Source organism: Dermacentor silvarum, chromosome 5, assembly GCF_013339745.2.
Source record: "Dermacentor silvarum isolate Dsil-2018 chromosome 5, BIME_Dsil_1.4, whole genome shotgun sequence".
Classification (NCBI taxonomy): Eukaryota; Metazoa; Arthropoda; class Arachnida; order Ixodida; family Ixodidae; genus Dermacentor; species Dermacentor silvarum.
This window is the reverse complement of record NC_051158.1, coordinates 101,353,464-101,373,514: the sequence shown is the minus strand read 5'-3', so window position 1 is coordinate 101,373,514 and position 20,051 is coordinate 101,353,464. Positions and strand designations below refer to the sequence as shown.

The window sequence follows — 20,051 nt, the reverse complement described above, 5'->3', positions numbered from 1 at the left end:
CGACAATGTAGTTGCTCTCGTTTCATATGTTCAGCACGAAAGGTCCAGAAAGCTTTTATCTGCAGCTTTATTCTTAGATGTGAAAGACGCATACAATAACGTACTACATGAGGCCATTCTCGATGCTCTTGCAACGGTTGGCCTAGGTGGTCGAGTCTTTTTGTGGATTGCAAGTTACCTATCTGCAAGATCATTCTTTGCATTAACTGACGATGGCCCGACTAAGCGATGCTATACCAGCAGAGGCGTTCCCCAAGGCGGTGCTCTCAGCCCGACGCTATTCAACCTCGCTCTTCTTGGACTTGCTGAATACTTACCAACTACCATCAAGATTTCAATATACGCAGACGACATCTGTGTCTGGACTTCCGCAGTCACACGTCCACAGATACGTGCGCGGCTTCAAAGAGCAACTTTGACAGCGAGCTACTTGTGTAAACAAGGTCTCAGCATATGACCAGAAAAATGCGCGCTAGTGGCATTTACTTGCAAACCAATGACGCCTTATGTCATCTCAATCAATGGGCGGACCATTTCCTATGTCAGAACCCACAGGTTTCTTGGCGTAATCGTTGACCGAGACCTCTGTTGGAGCCCGCACGTGGCCTACATGAAACGGCGCCTGACAGAAATTTCCCAGTTGTTTAAATACTTGACAGGAAAGACGTGGGGGTGTCAGTAGACGCAATTTTGAAACTCTATAGAGCTCTCTTTCTCGGTTTTTTAAGATATAGTCTACCTGTACTGAACAACACTTGGAAGACAAATATTCGTGTTCTGCAGGCAGAACGAGCTCAAGCACTCAGAGTTTGCCTTGGTTTGCCCAGATGCACGTCAACAGAGGCAACTATTGCGATTGCTGGGGACCATCCGATGCAAACTCACTTTACGGTGGAAGCCCTGAGAACGCACAACAGACATTTTGCAAGTGCCCCCTATTACCACCTTGCAACACTACTTTCAGACAGGCGCCAAGCATCGTTCTCCAAAACTATCATCAATAAAACGACAAACTTCCCTCGGGCTTCACCGCTGCATCTAAACCATCGATGCCACCTTGGTGTCTTATTAGCCCCCCAGTACATCTCAGTGTACCAGGAATCAAGAAAAAATCTGAGCTATCGTTACCTGTGCTGAAACAACTGTCTCTGCTTCTTTTACACGAGAGGCATGCGGCCAGTGTACATATTTATACTGATGGTTCCACAAACCTACAGTGTTCGTCCGGTGCTGTGGTTGTCCCAGCAAGAGCTACTACCATCAGCTTCAGGACTGACCACCCAACGACATCGACATCTGCGGAACTAGCTGCTATTCGCGCTGCACTTCGTCTCATGAATCGGGAACCACCTCGACAATGGTCAATCTTCAGTGACTCGAAGGCAGCCCTACAATCTGTGCTATAAGCTCTGCGTCGCGGGCCATACGAACAGCTCGTATTCGATATTAGATACCTACTCCATACATCACATGAGAAAGGAGACCACGTGGCATTTCAGTGGCTTCCAAGTCACTGCGGTGTCATAGGGAACGAAGACGCCGATAATGCCGCTCGGGCAGCTCTTGACGACACACAGGAAGAGGCCATACCACTCTCACGGTCCGACGCAGCCAGCAGACATCGAGTGCTTGCACAGGAGATCACGCTCTCTCTATGGTGCACACCAAGCGGCCAGACCAACCGGAGCAATCGTCCGGTAATACCACCTGCCCTCTTTGATGCATCTCTGTATGCCAACTGGACTCCGCCGAAGAGAGGCCACTATGCTTTATCGCTTACGGCTAGGGGTGGCATTCACTAAACCTTATTCATTTCTGATTGGAATGGCCGACAACGCTCTTTGCAATGCCCATCTTTGCGAGGAGACGCTAGAACGCATTCTATGCGACTGTCCTGAATATAATGTTCAGAGACAGTCCCTGGCATCCGTTCTAGCGCACCTTGAAACAGACCAATGTCATTTGAAGTGATTCTCTCATGTCGTCGACAGAAGACATCGCAGCTGAAGGTGACGAAGGGACTACTTCGGTTTTTAAAAGAAACGGGCTTGGACAAGCGCCTGTGACAGTGATGTCACGAACCACGGAAGAGTGACGGACTGTGACTGACGATGTGTGTGCTGTGCTGTGCTGTGTGCTCTCTCTCTCTCTCTGTCCTCCCCATCTTTCATTCCCCCTCATCCCGCTCCCATGTGTAGGGTAGCAAACCGGTTGTGCTGAACTGGTTAACCTCCCTGTCTTTCCTTCTCCACTCTTTACTTCCTTCCTTTAAATAAATGTGTCTTGTAGTGAAGATTGAAGACAGACCTTCATTTCACCGGCAAAATGTAAGGCGACTGGGCCACAGCTCTGCTCGATTTCTTTCACAATCTAGACCACGAGCAGATCACAAAGAACTCGGAATCGCTCCTCGATTACAAGAATACTTTGGCGTTCGAAAGCGAACTGATAGCACATCCGAGCGGTTGTGAAACTACTGGTTTTGTTTTTTATTCTTGCATTCCTGCGCGCAATACAGCATTGTCAGCATTGCGGTAAACATTAAAAACATAACGCTCACAAGTGGTTGCACTGTCCGTACAGGAGAACTAACTGGCGTTGGCTAATATCTATAATTCACATGATCATGCACTGCTTCCAAACTTTGTGGAAGGTGCACAACATAAATGCAACTATCTGAAAAGCTAAAGAAACCGTGCCATAGCGTAATGTATTTCCGTTTGCAAAATGGGGCGCAGAACGGCGCATGCACCATCGATTAAAAAAATCATGAGTAATTTTACTCTGTGAATGTGGATGACCAGCGTAGCTGTTTCGCAAACGACACAGAGGTGACACAGAATGCGGAGGCCATGTATAGTTCGGAATCCCGAGGAGCAATGCGCCTACGAAGAGCGACGCCAGGAACAGAGACGAGAATGCAATCGTCGCCAGGAGTGCACGCCTCCCCATTACGACGAGAGAAGTGAAATTTAAAATGGAGAACGGTACCTTCTCTTTTACACACGAGTGGCGGTGCCGCCGCCCCGGGAGAGTGGCAGGAAACTAGGCACGCAAGCGGTTGGAAGACCGACAAAGAGAGGGCGGTGCGAACGTAAGACATGGCCGACGCGGGTGGGCCTTTTTGGCTAAGATCCGATCATAGCATCTGTTGTAACCCGCGCTTGTGGGCCTTCTTTGGGTCGCAGGTGCAACAAGGGTAGTTCAAGGGCGCGTTGCCGGTCCGGGAACCCACCACCCGGAGTCCACAGGGGTATGTGTCATTGCGCTTGCCCCCTTTCTGCACTATCACCAGAATGTACTCACATTTTTGCGCACGCACAAAGAAAACCGGACGCAAGCCTAGCCATAAACAGCGTCGCTGTAAAAAATGGAAAGAAAGTTCTAAAATGTGAGGCTTGCTGTGCCTAATCTGAATTTTAAGCCTACATTATTTAAGTATATACCGTCAATCAGGAGAAACGTTTATTCACATTTCAACCTTAGCCGCGATTTTGTAGCGATGCCTTATGACTTATTCTAGTCTTATCCACCGCTCACGGCCGGCTGATCCCTTTGATAACGCGAGCGAACCGTCGCTCTGACCACTGAGAAAGCGCGATAGGTGCAAAAAGGCATTATTACCGGAAAGGCATCGCTACAAAATACCGGCCCTTGTCCCATTTATCACCCTAGATTGGTCACACCACGGTTCATGTTCTTGTCACACTTAAAAATCAGCGTCATTATTTCCTACGCCAAATTACCATTATTTATTACTACACCTGTGCAATTTCAGATGAACATTTTGTGTTATGACGATTTTGATAATGATTTGTCATAGATAATGACCATTGTATTGCCGTGGACAGTCGTAGACAGATGGGTTCTGCCTGAATTTTGTATTGGCCGACTGACGCCGACGTGGCGCACGCGCAGGGACTGAGAGCGGTACGAACACGCAACGTGGTAACGCCCCGAGGAAACAACCTCCAGTCAAACACGACCGTAGACAGCGGCTGCTTAGATGCTCATGTTATTCTTCTTTCTGGGGTATTACGTGCCAAAACCAGTTCTGATTATGAGGCACGCCGTAGTGGAGGGCTCCGGGTTAATTTTGACCACCTCGGCTTCTTTAACGTGCACTACAACGTAAGCACACGGGCGTTTTTGCATTTCGCCTCCATCGAAAAATGTTCATATTAGAGTTATGTGTGTGGAACTTGAAGAAGATGTGTAATAGGAATTAGGCACTACATAAATGAAAACTTGCGGGCGCGTCGGAGTAAAGAGAAGGTAATGAGGCTGTAAGATTTATTGACTCGCTGCCTGCGGGAATACGAGGCGCTGCGCTAAAATGTCTGAATGCTGCACTTGAGGAACCCGTCTTAGGGGATTCCGATCTTCCAGCAGCGGAGAAATAATGGTACAGAACAGTGCAATTTGACTTACGGATCACGTAGTCATACTCTTCAAGGAGGATGAGCTTGTCGACGAACAGATCGGTGGGCAGGTTCGCCACCTCAAATAGGGTCACCAGAAAACCGAGAAATAAAAGCAGTCCTCCAAAACGGAAGCCAAATGCGCTGAGGATGTGGGCCGCAGTGTCCCACACCATATCCATTAGGGAAGCCATCTTTTTGTCAAGCGTTTAGCTGCAAAACAGCACGTACGGGCACTAGCTTGCAAACGAGGCAACTGCTTGTGAGTGCGTGGCGGATGACGGTCACGTGGTCGATAGCTATTACCGATGACTGGCTCGCCTGCTGCAGTCACAGGCACTTTTGCTTTTGGAATTTCCGCTAAAGCCTGAACAGACACAGTTCGAAACGCTTCCGGTGGGGCCAGCAGGGTCAACGTTTGACGTGCTGAGCCTGCCCAGTAATGTCTTGAGAGTAGATTTCAAACGCGAATCGAAGCGGGGAGATGAAAGACGCGAGAAGGAAAGCGGAGAGGAGAGTGCAGCGGAACCATGAGGCGAATAGCGGAGGACGGCATGGCGAAAGCACAAGGAGAAAAGCATAGTGCGGCGACATTGGCTGCGACATGGTGCCAGAGCACCACGCGTCGTTTCGTACATTTGTCGGCAAAGGCTGTTGTGAATCGCGGCCACGCGGCGCTCCCGCGCTGACCCTCGCTATCTCCAGATTAGCGAGGCAGTCGCGCCACACTTCGCTCCCTCTGCAACGTGGCGCACGAGGCAGATTGTCCGCGCCAGCCAATTTATCGCGAAGTGAAAACATGTATACAGCTGCGCTCAAATTTCGCATCACGTAGTGTCGTAATCGCCGGTTAATTTTTTATTCTTGAAAAGCTGGCGGCCCTTTATACTCAATTCCTCAAGACTTCAAATGTACTACAGAGCTGGAAGAATGCTAGCAGTATAATAATCTACAAAAAGGGAGATGTTAAAGAATTGAAGAATTATAGGCCCATTAGCTTGCTTTCAGTATTGCGTAACATATCCACCATTATAATTTCCAAGAGAATCAGGGCAGAACTTCACTACAATCAACCAAGAGAACAGGCTGGCATCGGGAAGGAATATTCTACAATGTATGACGTCCACGTCATCGATCAGGTAATTAAGAAATCTGCTGAGTACAATGAACCACTACATATGGCTTTCATAGATTATGAAAAGGCATTTCATTCAGTAGAGATACCAGCCAGCATAGAGGCATTGCGTAATTAAGGGGTGCAGAAGGAATACGTGAATATCATGGGAAATGTCTACAAAGATTCCACAGCTACGTTAATTCTCCACAAGAAAAGTAGAAAATTACCCATCAAGAAAGGAGCCAGACAAAGAGACAATCTCTTCAATGTTATTCACTATAATTATTTGGGTTGTACACATATAACACAAGGACACGAAGTAAATAGGGAGGGAACAAGCTGACAACTGCCACCGACAGGGGCACAACGCCTGCCTACTGTTTCAGGGGGAGGGAATAGAGGAAATGAAAACATGAGGATAGAAAAGAGGAAATGAAGAAATGACGGAGACACCGACAGAACAAAACAAAATACAAATAATGTCTATAAATGACAGGCCAAGTCAGTGTCCTTCAGAAACGTTAGCAGGGCTCGATGAGCCTAGTCACGTCGGGAAGCGCACCCCCTTGGAAATTGGCAATCGTCAAGGGTCGCACATTGCAGTCCAATAAGTCCATATTCCTTAATTAGCAATGCGCGCTGCGCAACGAATGCGGGACACTCTAAAACGAGATGTTCAAGTGTCCACAAAAGGTACACGACGGGCTGTCCACACGCGTCCTTGTCGGTAAAGGTGTTCGCGCACCAACACACACCCATTGCAACCCTTAACTTATATAGCAGTGCTCTAGCACGACGGGGCAAGCCTCTACCACGAACACGGGCAGGGAACGATCCGTCTGCAACACGCCGGTCTGGGTGCTGCTTTAGAAGGTGTCGGCGTATAAGAAGACGAGCGTTTTCAACCATGCAGGAAATGTCAGGGCAGTCACATTCGTGGTGGGCACAACTTGAAGCGAGGCGATCAGTCTCTTCCTTTCCAGAGATGCCCACGTGCGAGGATATCCACTGGGCAATGAGGGACACTCCAAAGGAACTAATTTTGCAGGAAGTTTCTTGAATACTGCATAAAATTGGGGTATTGGCATCTTGTCTCAGTCTGCTGAGAGCAGCACGGGAGTCTGTAAGAATGACGACCTTCAATGCTTTTAACTCTTCGTGTATGTAATTCAGAGCAACATCAATCGCGGCCAGTTCTGCTATTGTTGATGAGGTCGGATGTAGTATTTTAAACACCCGTCTGATGCCAGTCGAAGGGCAGAAGCTGCAGAAGCGTCTTGGGCGTCGCTGTGTACAGATGCATCCGTGAATACCTTAATATAACCTCAAATTTTTTCAAATAGGTGGGACTGGGCCAATTGAAATAGTGCCGAAACAGGCTGGCTAGACTGTATTTCGGGAATTGACAGATAAATGGGGAAGGAACATTTGTTGCGCTTCTTCGGAGTTGTGAATGAAGTAGTGCCTCCTGAACTGCGAGTAATGTCCACAAACAATGCCGCCATTTTCTCCATTCGAGAGAACGGGCGCTGAATCAGCCGATTAATCAGTGCTTGGCCGTCTGATGCTCGCTGCAAACGCTCGATATGGTGTAGCGCTCTCTGGTCTGCTTACAAGCTCAGGGGCAACTGGCGCACTTCTGTGAGTCGTTGAACAGATTGCGCCTCACGAGGTAAGCCAAGCATGACTCGGAGAGCAACACGATGGTCCCGTTCCATTTGAGACATCACATTTGGCGGCACGTTGAAGACTGGCGAGGCATACATCACGCCAGAGAGGACAAATGATTGGTATACCTGAAGTGCTGTCGTCTGGTCGCAGCCAGCACCCCTAGCAGTCAAGGCGGCCACATACTTGAGCAGCGGCCGGGATTTGCACAGCACAGAGGTAATGGCAGGGCGCCAAGAGAGGCGACCATCGATATTACGCCCAGGTAGCGGTGGTGTTGTACGCATTGTACTGGTGTCTCTCCGAGGTACAGCCGGCTCATGCTTCGACGAGCCCGTTGCCTTGGATTAGCTGGTGTAATCGGCAGACTAAATTCCTATAAGTACTCTGAAGTCGCATTCAGAGCTCTCTGCGAGATTCCGCGAAGACGTGGACCGTGGTGTGAAGGAAGGACCGCTGATCCACAGTGCAATGTCTTCAGCAAACATTGCTATGCATATTGGAAAGTCAGGTTCCTGAGGCAATCGGCTTGTAAGTCCAGCAAGTACGCTGTTTAATAGAAGCGGCGACAAGACGCTGTCTTGTGGTACACCGCACTTAACAGGGCGAGAATCACTTGTTGCTTTCCAACACGCACTTTCATGTGGCGCTCAGATAGAAAGTTATGCACGAAATGAAGCAGTCGACCCGAAATTCCCGCATTCATACGGGCGATAATCGCCTTATCGGGAACCGAATCGAAAGCGTGCTGTATGTCCAGGAAGAGCATGTATGCAGAGTGCTTGGTTTCTCGAGCAGACTCTAGGGATGATACGAGGTCTGCTATGCTATCGAGGGCTGAACGGTGACGACGAAAGCCGCTCATGACATCAGGAAAGAAATTCAGCTCTTGTACCCTGCCATCTAGACGAAACAGAACCATTCGTTCCATCACCTTCATCACATTAGAAGTTAGCGGTATTGGCCGGTAAGACTTTAGGTGTTTTACTGGGAGGCCGAGCTTTAAGACTGGTATCACCACATATGATTTCCAATCATTGGGGATCAGAGACGTTCATCACACTTGGTTATATGCGTCCAAGACATCTTGATGAAAGGCCTCATCGATGTTTCGTAACGCCTGGTACTCAACACCGTCTTCAGCAGAGGCAGTGCGACGTTTGGAGAGGCTGAGCGCGTGATGCAGCTCCTTGATAGTAAAGTCTGCTTCATCCATCTGGCAGGCTGGACCATAGCAGAACGTTTTGATGCTCTGACTTTTCAGAGGATTAAGGTCATTGTTTGCGTTGTCACTTGACATAGGAGGTACGAAAAGGTCGGCAAATGCGTCCGCAAGAATTTTCGGAGTCCGGCCAGTCGTTATGCACAAAGCAGCAGTTGGATTCTTGCAGATCTCAGGAGTGCGGAGAGCCTTCAGTATTCGCCAAACACTTCCAAAACCATTTGCCGTATGCAGCGAACTACACAGTGCTGCCCATCTCTTTCGACGAAGTTGTTTTGTGTGCCGCCATATGGCTGCGTCTAGGCGGTTATATACCGTCCAATCAGAGCTTCTTTTAGATCGCTGCGCTCTCCTGTAAGCGCGGCGTCGACACGCGCGTAGCCTCAAGAGCTTTAGATCAGGGTTCGGTTTATCTATTCCCCGCCGTCGTCTTACGGTAGCCTGTTGAAGGACACTTGCTCACCACTTTAAACAAGTTGTCCTATGATGGGGCCTCTGAAATCAGCTGACGGAACTGGTTCCAGTTTCTGACTGTGTAGGCGGCATTCTGGCGGCTAGGAGTATGTTCTGGAATGAACCAAATTGGTAGGTGATCTGAGCCCCATAGGTCAGATTCACATGACCAGGCCAGATACACATCTCTTGTTGAGATCGCAAGGTCGATGGTGGACAGTTCCTTTCCTCTGCCCACAAGTGTAGGTGAGCCGTCATTGAGTGTTTGTAGATCATGTCGAACAATAAGCTCGTTGATCTTGATCCCACGCTAGTATTGTGGACGAGAACACCAGCGAGGATGGTGAGCATCCGCACATGTCTCCGCACAGCACACATGATGGGCCACACCGAGAGACGAAGAATTCCAATAAGGTGATGTCTGAAGATCGTGTCGGTCGATAATATATGCTTGCCACAGTCGTCGTGGTATCTCTAAGACTCAGTGACAGCTGTACACTCAAATTCGGCATCACAGATATCGTTTCTGTCAATAACTGCGAAATGTAGGTCAGCTAGGACGTATAACGATGCTTTTGAAGTATTTCACGGATGCGCGGCGTCCGTGCACTGGAAGGGCCCGCATGCCGGCGCTGTGCATCGAGCGTTACTGTGGATGCCTACGTAACCTGGAAGTCTAAATTCTTTTCTTACATTGGTTTCTTGAAGCGCTATAACATCTGGCGGGGTGTTCATTACGAGGAGCCGAAGGACTAGATCGGCATGCCGCGGTCGTAAGGACCTGACATTCCATTGCAGCACAGAGGGACGGGGCTTTCCACGAGCATTCAGGTTGTTTATAGCGAAGGGCACTGGAACAAGAGCCTCTAGAAGTTGCTCTGCGCCTAATGCTGCTGGTGTCTGACGACCGGCAATCAGAGATCTAACGATGTTGACAAGCATCTTAAGTAGGTTGATAAGTTTTTCGTCATCGTTGACCGAGACCAGAGTTTTCTACTGTAGACGACGCCTTGGATGGCATTGGTTCCGAAGCTTTCGGAGGCGTGATCTTGGCGGGTACTGGTTCGGACGCTTTCGATGGAAGCGCCGGCCGCGATATCGCAGAGAGACAGAAATTGCGTTTCCCACTTTCCTGCCGACGCGTGGTGTCCTTGATATTCTTTGTACGTGCGGGTACATCTTCAGCTTTGCCATTTGTAGCCGCTGGACGAGCACTGCGGCTACTCAGCTTCTCTCCTGATGCCTTCTTAGCTTTCTCTTTCAGAACGTTTTATTTTTTCTTCAATGTGGGACATTCTTTGCCTGCTGCAAATTAAGTGTTCACCGTTACAGTTCGGGCACCGAGATGTCGGACTGTCGCAAGAATTTGCGTCGTGATTTTGACCACACCTGGCACAAATCACAGCACTTGTGCAGAAACCCTGCACATGACCAAGTTTTGAACATTTGCGGCACTGTAAGGGTCTCGGTACGAAGGGCCGAACTGGGTATCGCACTAGTCCAGCCTTTATATGACTAGGCAGTTTTGCACGGTCGAAAAGAATCTTCACACACTTTGACGAGCCGTTGAGCGCTGATGATTTTGCATGGTTGCGTGCAAACGATCATACATTTTAAGACGTCGTCTTGAAGTTCTAGGTCAACATCAGATAGGACACCAGCTGTTACATCCGCGCCCTGTGGTATGTAAGCCCGCGTGTTGACATCACAGAGTTGAGACAGGCCAAGTAGAGTTTGCACCGTCTTCTCGTCTGTTGTGTCCACGTCAATAATATTTTTCCTTGGGTTCACCGAACCTCTTGAATAAGACCCGGTGCCAGTTTGAAGAAAAAATCATGAAGTTTCTGTTTGGAGATGGCATTCAGGCTTACCATCACTTCGACCGGTACGAAGGCTACTGTCGTAGTCACGATGCTGTTGTAGATGATGGTTGCTTCGCTTGATGACGATGTCGAAGACTTCCGTCTGGAACGCCAATGCTTAGCAGGTATGAAGGCATCCGAGTCGGCCGAACTGGCGTCAGACTCGGAATCGGCAGTTTCTGATTCCACTGAGGAGCTGAGGCGCTTCCTTGCGACGGGAGGTCTGTCCCTGCCGCTAGACGGGTCCACCACCATCTCCTCCATAGCAGGCGTCGCAAGGAGGGCCTCCCAGCAAAGCAGCAGTCTTGAATGCCCGTACAAACAGCGCTGGATGTTGCTGATGCACGATTGAACACAAAAAATAGAAAAATTTCAGCATCAAAAGGAACCATCAGCCGAACGCACGAACGTCTTCGTTGTCTCTTCTCAACACTAAGCGTATAAGCTTGGGAAATAAAGCACCATACCAGCCCTTATGCTGCCGGTACATCCCTGTAGGGAACATGATCGCCTGTAAATATGAGGATGCGCGCTTTCCTAGAATATTTCGTGATAACAGTAAAACAGTAACTAGCATAATTCCTTAATCTTTCTATACATTGATGTCACTTATTAAATGTCCCCTATGCGGAGCAAATTTCCTTGAGGCATCGGCTCTTTGTTCAGTCAAGCATCTTGCCACTGCTCTTGTAATATATAATTTATTATCATTCCACACACGTTTCACCAAGTAATCTCAGTCCACATAATTCCTAAGTAGGTATAACATATTTGCTAAAAATGTCCCAGTTACTGAGCGAAATTTGTGTGGCACAAGATTAAGACGGTACATCAGGATATACAACTTCGCGCAAAGTGTGCGAGGGCAACCTAGCCAGTTTATTTCATGCAATGCCTTCGGGTATTTTTTACAGAGCTTGCACACACAACATGAGAGCGACGGGCATGCAATGAATGCCGAAATGGGTGGCAGAAACGGAATTCCAAGTTTTTCCCGAGATGGTATAGACGACAATGATGCCGACAAAAAAAGTTCCTGTGATTATAAAATCAGAGCTTTTCGGCCACACAGATGCACCTTCCAAGACAGGCTGAAATCGCAGTCACCTTATTCCTAGCAAAAAAGTAAATCACGAGTACCGTTTTTGAGTAATATGAGCTAACGTACACTTGGAACGATGACAGCTATGGACCAAAAAGTAAACTGTCGCAGCTCAGCATTTTGTTTAGCTTCGCCTTGTCAATGTAGCGCAAACGGTAATCATAGAAAATCCTAACCTGTGTTTTGAATGCCTAAATAAAGCAATATTAGCTAACGATTATCTTGTCGAATCATAGCCGCTGCTTTGTCGGCGATCATCATCACAGGTGCGTTGAGGTTCCCAGTTACTATTGTTGGCATGACAGATGCGTCCACGACGCGAAGGCTCTTCAGGCCGCGAACCCTGAAAACAAACAAACAAGGCGTTCAACGGAGAGACAATGTAAACAAACATCAAAGGCAAATAGAGCACCACCATTGCAATTTAGCTTGTAAGTTTCATCATATCCAGTGCCCGTGCGTGCAGTCACATGAGTACTTTTTTTAACTGGCGTTTTAGATACGTTTTGCTGCTCTCAGCACTAAAGCGCTATACGGCTAAACTTCAAAGCAAAAAAGCCGAAGTCAATAATGACAACGACTGTAGCAAATCGAAAATTTCAAAATCATTTATATGTCAAACGTTATCTTTCTTCCGAAATCTCTTTTGAGCGTCACACGTCCAAATAAAGCTTGACGGAAGAAAATATTTACTTAAAAAAAGAACATTGTTTCGCTGAGGCAGCCCAACATTCATAAGTATTCCAAAAGAAATATCATGTGCCGAATAAGAACTCTAGCGCTCAAGTCTTTCTTTTTTGCTCCTAAATTCGCCCTGGTGTCAAGAAATACTTACTTGCACAAAAACAAAACACCCACCTCAAGCCCTTTCGGTACATCAACATGCCTGCAGCATCCGTTATTGCTAAGAACAAAGATGCTTATTCGGAAATGCGTTTGACAAACTTATAGCGTCGTAACGGTAACGACAACAGCACGTTAAAAAGGCAAGGAACTGTCCAAGTCGGTGTTCGTTCATGGCTGCAGCGGCACGCCGGAGCCATGAAACAGTCAACGGGAGCAACACACCCAATCCTTCACATCTGAACCAAATCAATTACACACGACAAAGTAACACCAATACATAAACAGTCTTCGTGCGTCCTTGTCTTCAGCATTACCACACACACGCTTCGTGGCGAGGACATCGTTTCACCGAAACTAGACGGCGTCTTCAGCCCGCGTCGCTCCCTCATCCATGACTGACCTAGTTGAGGGCCGCAGCGCATGGCGAACGGCGGCCGTTCACATGGTTCATGTAGAATTCGCTTACAGCACAGCTTGATATGATGTCTTTATTAAAAGTTAGGAAGTTGACCCCTTCCATGCCGCCCAATTACCCTGAAACAGACAACTGTCCAATTCTATCGTTTGGAATACTTGGAGAAACAATGTAGACAAAAGTTGGTGTTTATTAGCTAAATTTCTAGTGATTCCTAAAATGGAGCATGTAGGAAGATAAAATGGATCGCCGTCGAGAGAATTAAAACGCCTAAAGAAAACAAGTGCCGTCGATGAGCCCGGCTCGTCATTGGGCGTTTTTATCAGAAACGCGCGGAAGAACACAGCTCATTCATGGCCCGGAAGGGGTTAAGTATAGTAACTATACAAAAACTTCCTTGATCAATTGATTGATTGATGTGTGGCATTTAATGGCGCAAGGGCCAGCTATGGCCAAAGAGTGCCATGACAAATGGTAATGAATTCTTTATGTATTAAGAATGAAGTGATTAAATTGAGTTACATATGTAAAAGTAATGTGGCTGTAAAGAGGCCTAAGAACGGGTCGCTGTAAACTGCGTAAATATAATGACAATGATTCATGACAAAGTAAAAGGTGCACAAAAGTTTCACTACGATAGAGCCTCCACAGGGCTCTTGAAGTAGAGAGCTCAGAGGCATGTTCGATAAAGACTAATGTCACAGCAGCTACAGCCTCGAAGGCGAGGCTGTGCTACACATGACCCGGCCAAATAATTTCTAGGACATTAACTTCATCTAAAAAGCTAAAGACTGTTTTCAAGTTAAAAAGTGGTTCGTTGTTTAGAAAGAATGCTGGGTGAAGTGGAATATTCTGGCGATACGCAGAATGAAAGCACTTTTTACGCTTCCTTTCTATTTTCCTGCACTGAATAAGGACATGGAGAACTGTAAGCCTGTCGCCACACCTTCGACATGACGGAGGATCACTTCCAGTCAGTAGGTAAGAGTGGGTGCCGAAGGTGTGACCTATTCTTAATCGACAAAGGAGCACTTCTTTGTATCGTGCTGTTTTCTCCGATATCTAGCGCCCTAACTTAGGTTTAATTAAGTGCAGTTTATTCGATACCTGGGTATCCCACTGTTCCTGCCAGTGCTTCAGCTTATGCCGCAAGTATGGTTTAATGTCTGTGGCTGGGATGGGTATGCTTATGTCAGTGTCGCTAAAAGCTACTGAGGTAGCGTTCTCGTCAGCATCTTCGTTGCCTTTTATGCCACTGTGGCCAGGTACCCAGCATAGGATGATGACTTGTTTCCCCATATAATCTGAGCATAGCAATGCATAGAGTTCGTTAAAGACAGTGTTTTTATGTTTTTGTAAGCTCATTAGGGCTCGGACTACGCTCAATGAGTCCGTGAACAGAATAGCCCTAGTGAGATTCGTTTGCGTTATGTGTTTTACTGCAGAGAGGATCGCGTATGCTTCGGCCGCAAAAATACTGGTATATAGATTAAGTGTACCGGATAGCTGCGTAAGCAACACCAGCAGGAGACTTCGAAGCCTCTGTATAAAATTCAGCACAGGAACACTTCTCCTGAAGGTAAAGGAAATGTGAATGTATATGTGCCTCAGGTGCTCGTTTTGATATTTCTACGATAGAGATGTCACATTCGATAGTCTGCCACTCCCAAGGCGGTGGAAGCAGAGTAGGAGCCATTAAGACATGCTCTAGAAGGGGGACGTCTGTTTCTTCTGACAGTGCTTCCAACCGCAGGGACAGAGGAGGCCTAGTGGTTGGGTGGTTACGCAACAGCCTGGCTGTGGACAAATCGCGAATAGGTGAATGGCATGGATGATGTACATCTGATTTCACCTTCGGGGCATATGAGAGACTTAAATAGGTCCTTTGGAGATGTAGAGACCATTCGTTGGATTCAACGTACTAGCTTTCCACAGGACTAGTCCTGAATGCACCTGTAGCAAGACGGATACCCAAGTGGTGGACGGAATCCAGCATCTTCAGAGCACTAGGCGTAGCAGAGTTATAGACAATGGCTCCATAGTCAAGTCGTGACCGTATGAGACTTTTGTACAAGTTCAAGAGGCACCTTCGGTCACTTCCCCAAGATGTGCGGGACAAGAGCTTGAGCAGATTCCTTGTCTTCAGGCACTTCGCTTTCAGATATTTCAAGTGTGGGACAAAAGTTAATTTTGAGTCTAAAATGAGGCCTAAAAATTTATGTTCATGGCTAACGGATAGCCGTTCTCCATTGAGCTCAATAACGGGATCCGGTGTTACACCTCTTCTTCGAGAAGAGGATGCACGTGCTTTTTTGGGGGTTTAGTTTAAAACCGTTGTTGTCCGCCCACTTAGACAATTTATTCAAACCAAGCTGTACTTGTCGCTCGCAGATACTAAGATTACACGGTTTGTAACCTATTTGGATGTCATCCACATATACAGAATAAAACATTGTCCGTGGTATGATAGTATGGAGGGAGTTCACTTTTACAGCAAATAGGGTACAGCTTAGCACTCCACCCTGTGGTACGCCAGTCTCCTGAGTAAACGGACGAGACAGGACGTTACCAATTCGAACACGGAACGTGCGATCAGAGAGGTAGCTCTGAATCACGTTTAATAAGTTGCCTCGGACTCCCATTTCAGCCAGGTCACGGAGTGTTCCAAAACGCCATGTTGTGTCGTATGCCTTCTCCATGTCTAAAAATACTAACAAGAAAAACTGTTTGTGTACAAAGGCATCACGGATATTTGTCTCGATGCGGACAAGGTGGTCTGTTGTGGATCTACCTTCCCTGAAACCACACTGTAAGGTATCGAGTATTTTGTTGCTCTCGAGAAAATGAATGAGGCGGCGCGGTTAATCATTTTCTCGAACAGTTTGCATATACAACTTGTCAGAGCTATAGGCCTATAGCTACTGGCAGAGGAAGGGTCCTTGCCCTCTTTGAGAATAGGGATTACGATGGCTTCTTTCAAGGCGGACGGAATCTAGCCGGCAGAGAACATGGTATTAAAAAGTGAGAGTAGTGTTTTGTGGTTTCAGGATGTAAGTGTTTTATCATTTCATAAAGTATTCTGTCACTTCCTGGAGCAGACTTGTTACAACAATTGAGTGAAGCCCGAAACTCCGCCATGCTAAACGGGCGATTGTATGCTGCATTGGCTGTGCCTTTCCGACTCTGCTTGTCGCTCATATCTTAGAAATGTATCTGTGTAGTTGGATGCACTGGAAATGTGTTCGAAATGTGCTCCTAGACCAGCCTGGTCCTCAAAAGTGTCTCCTTGTGTGTTTAGTAAAGGTAGAGGATGGGTTTCGCGGCCTTTTATTTTCTTAACCCTGTTCCAGACTTTTCTTTCGTCTGTATAGGAATTAATGCCGGAGATTTATTTTTGCCAGCTTTCCCTTTTGGCACGGCGGCGCGTTCTTCTACCTTCCGACTTTATTTTCTTAAAGCTGATAAGGTTTTCTGTAGTCGGAGAGTGACGGAGCTGATTCCAAGCCTTATTTTGTTTCTTTAGTGCTTCCCTACATTCATTGTTCCACCAAGGAACACGTCGTTTAGAAAGGCGATCCATTTGTTTGGGGGATACATATTGACGCTGCATCAACAATAAATGCTGTTAAATATGCAACTACATCGTCAATATTAAGTAAAGAAATGTCATTACAGGTCAAATAAGTCAGCTCTCTGTATCGTTGCCAGTCCGCTGAGTCGGCTTTCCACTGGGGCACATGTGGTGAGCATTCGTCTCGTTTTGTTAATCTTAAGATAATCGGAAAATGGTCACTCCCGTATGGATTGTTAACCACCCTCCATTCCAAGTACGGCACGACTGTGCTTGACGCAATGCGTAAATCTATGCATGAAAAGGTTTTGTTTGCAACGCTGTAAAAGGTTGGTTGTTTCTTATTTAGCAAACATGCACCTGTAGATAACAGGAAATTTTCTATCAGGCGCCCTCTGGCATCACATCGAGAGTCACCCCACAAGGTATTATGTGCATTTAGGTCTCCACCAACAACGTAGGGTTCCGGAAGTTGTGCAATAAGGCTTTCAAATTCTGTTCTGGAGAGTTGATCGCTTGGCGGAATGTATAAAGAAGTAATTGTTAGCAGCTTACCAAAGAGCACTGCTCTGACTGCAACTGCCTCAAGAGGCGTTTGCAGCTGTAAATGTTGGCAAGGTACACCCTTATCGACTATTATGGCGACACCGCCAGATGAGGCGAGAGCATCGTTTCGGTCTTTACGGTAAATGGCATATTGCCGCAGAGAATTTGTGTGTGTAGAATTGAGGTTTGTCCCTTGCACACAGAGAAACCGTGGATTAAACTTGTGTAGGAGTTCCTTTATGTCGTCCAGATTGGGGAGTAGACCTCTGACATTCCTATGTATTACTTGTGCAGCCATATTGGAAGCGTATATTGCTGTGTAAAGAGCTAGACCAAATTGGCTCACGAGGCCTTTCCAGGCCCCGTGATGCGGGATTTTTCTTTTTTCCCATCGGTCTCTATGGAGCTACGCCGTTCCTTCGGCGTTTGAGACACCGTAGGAGTGTTGGTTGCTTCCATCGCCTCTTCAGAGGCGGTGGATGACGCCCGCTCAGCGAGCACACTCGGGGGTTTTTCGGGCCTGTTTGCACGAGCAGTGGCCCTGGGACCTGCAGGCCCGGAAGTCTGCTGGCCCTTCTTGGCTGGGGGCGGAGCAGCGCTTGCTGCTCCTGCCGGGGGGGCTGATGGCGTGACCGCTGTCACACTCCGTGTGACTCGGGCGGCCGCCGAAAGATGTGGCGCTGCCCCCCGGCGCACCGCATCAGAGTAGGACGGATTAGACTGATTGAAGGCAGAAAAACGCTTGCGCGCTTCTAGGAAGGAGATGTTTAGTTTCGCTTTGAGTTCTATTATGTCTTTTTCTTTCTTCCATGTCGGGCATGTTCGTGAGTAGGCGGGGTGGTCTCCGTCACAGTTGGCACAGTGGTTTGTGGAAGTGCACACTTCTGAGGAATGGTCTTTGGATGCACATTTTGCACAGGTACATCGCCCTCGGCAACTTTGCAACCCATGCCCAAAACGCTGACACTTGAAGCATCGGCGCGGATTTGGGATGTACGGTCGTACACGCAGTTTACAGTATCCGGTTTCAATTGACTCAGGGAGGTTGCGTATACCAAAGGTAATGATAACATGTTTTGTTGGGATTTCCTTATTGTCACGCCTTATCTTGATTCTTTGGACCTTAACCACGTTTTGTTCTTGCCATCCTTCCAACAACTCACTATCACTAAGTTCAAGCAGGTCGTCACCAGATATGATGCCGCGCACAGTGTTCATTGACCTGTGTGGGCCCACGGAGACAGGAAATGTCCCCAAACGCCACGAGCTTTGACAGCTTGTACTGGAGATTTTCACGGACTTCTAGAAGAAGGTCTCCACTTCCCATCTTAGTTACGTTGTGACCTGAGCCGATTGCTTCTGTAACAGATTTTGCGACCACAAATTGGAATATCGTACGGACAGTATTTGTTTCATTTTTGGCTATGTATCACATGGTACTTGGGAAATGTTTCTATTGGTTTCATGCGGAAGTTGAACGTTTCATCGGTGCGCCCCCTTTTCACGGAGCGATCAGGTAGTGCGGGAAAAGCATTTGCCATGTAAAAATAGAAAATTCGGCGGCGATGGTCGCCACCCACCACCGAGCCCAACAAGGGGACGCTACAAAGTTAGAATACTTGCAGACGCCAGCCATGCATCGCCGCTATAACCTAATATAAAATACCCAAGGTTGGATAAGTACACCAGGTTAACCCTTGCCGCCCAGAAATTCGGAAGTGAGAAGAAGTGACTAGAAGACAGGACAGTTGTGAAAGTGAGAGAGAAAGACAAAATATTGAAGAGAGGGACAGGAAAAGGCGACTGCCAATTTCCTCCAGGTCAGTCTGGAGGTGCCGTCTATGTGAAGCAGAGGCCAAAGAGGTGTGTTGCCTCCGCCGGGGGGCCTTAAAAGTCCAAACACCCGGCATCGGCTCAACCCCCAGGATCCCCCTTTCCCCAGACACGGACCCTCCCACGTTTAGCCGCGGGAGGGTCCAACCCTCGTGTGCTCGAGTCCGTGGTGTCGCAACACACCAAACGCCTGCTTACGCAGACGCCCCTGCGGGGAACTTCCTTGATCAAGACAGACCACGATTTGCCCGACTTATGGGGAAGGAAACCTGATCTAGCAGTGCGGGTTATAGGAAAACGAGATAGGCAATTTTATTCGCCACATGAATCGCGGTGTGACAGAGTGTTACGTTTATGTTACCGCATCAGGGGGATAGTGGCCTGAGGGCCGCTCCTGGAGTCGCTTTTCAGAACTTCCGCATGTGTTTTACTACGATTTTGCAGACCACTATTATAAAATTTCAGTCTGCGAAATAAAGTACAAATATGCCTAGTACTGCAGTCACATCCGCGACTAAAGATACATTATAGTGGAGGGAAAGCATCACAGGCGACGGGACTATACGGAAAATAGCAGCTTACGCGTTTTAGATAGGCTTCGCTACCACGTACCTTTCACTACTTGTAAATTCGCAGGACATATTTGACGTTGGCACAGTTCACTGCTGTGCATTATCGTGGAAATTTGAAAAAAAAACTGCAGTAACTGAAATACGCAGTTCGTGTGGTAAGTTCATTGCTCGATCCCGCTTTAGTAGTTAACCAGCTACGTGTCACTTTGTTATAGTCGTCGTGTGGATAACCTTAATGACATAAGGTGAATAAGTCAGTGTGACAGCCAAAAATGCATTGTGTGGGAAACGTCCTTTCATCCGGAAGTATAGCCTCCTATAGTGTTCGCGAAATAAACTATCGTCATCTTTATGAAAGAACACATCCCGAGTGCGCCGCACGTAGCTTCGTCGGCCACAAGTTGCATATGGGCAACCAGCGCT

General features: G+C 47.5%; 2 protein-coding genes across 2 annotated transcripts in view; both read right to left on the bottom strand.

Annotated features, from left to right (window-relative positions):
* Positions 1-4,878, bottom strand: part of LOC119454287 (4-pyridoxate dehydrogenase-like) — a 73,194-nt gene extending 68,316 nt beyond the window's left edge. The window contains exon 1 of the mRNA XM_037716256.2: positions 4,432-4,878. Coding sequence (XP_037572184.1) covers positions 4,432-4,615 — 184 coding nt within the window. The 5' untranslated portion in view covers positions 4,616-4,878. The remainder of the gene's footprint in view (positions 1-4,431) is intronic.
* Positions 4,879-11,434: 6,556 nt separating this feature from the next.
* Positions 11,435-20,051, bottom strand: part of LOC119454285 (L-sorbose 1-dehydrogenase-like) — a 38,077-nt gene continuing 29,460 nt past the window's right edge. The window contains exon 6 of the mRNA XM_037716255.2: positions 11,435-12,188. Within this exon, the coding sequence (XP_037572183.1) occupies positions 12,056-12,188 (133 nt within the window). The 3' untranslated portion in view covers positions 11,435-12,055. The remainder of the gene's footprint in view (positions 12,189-20,051) is intronic.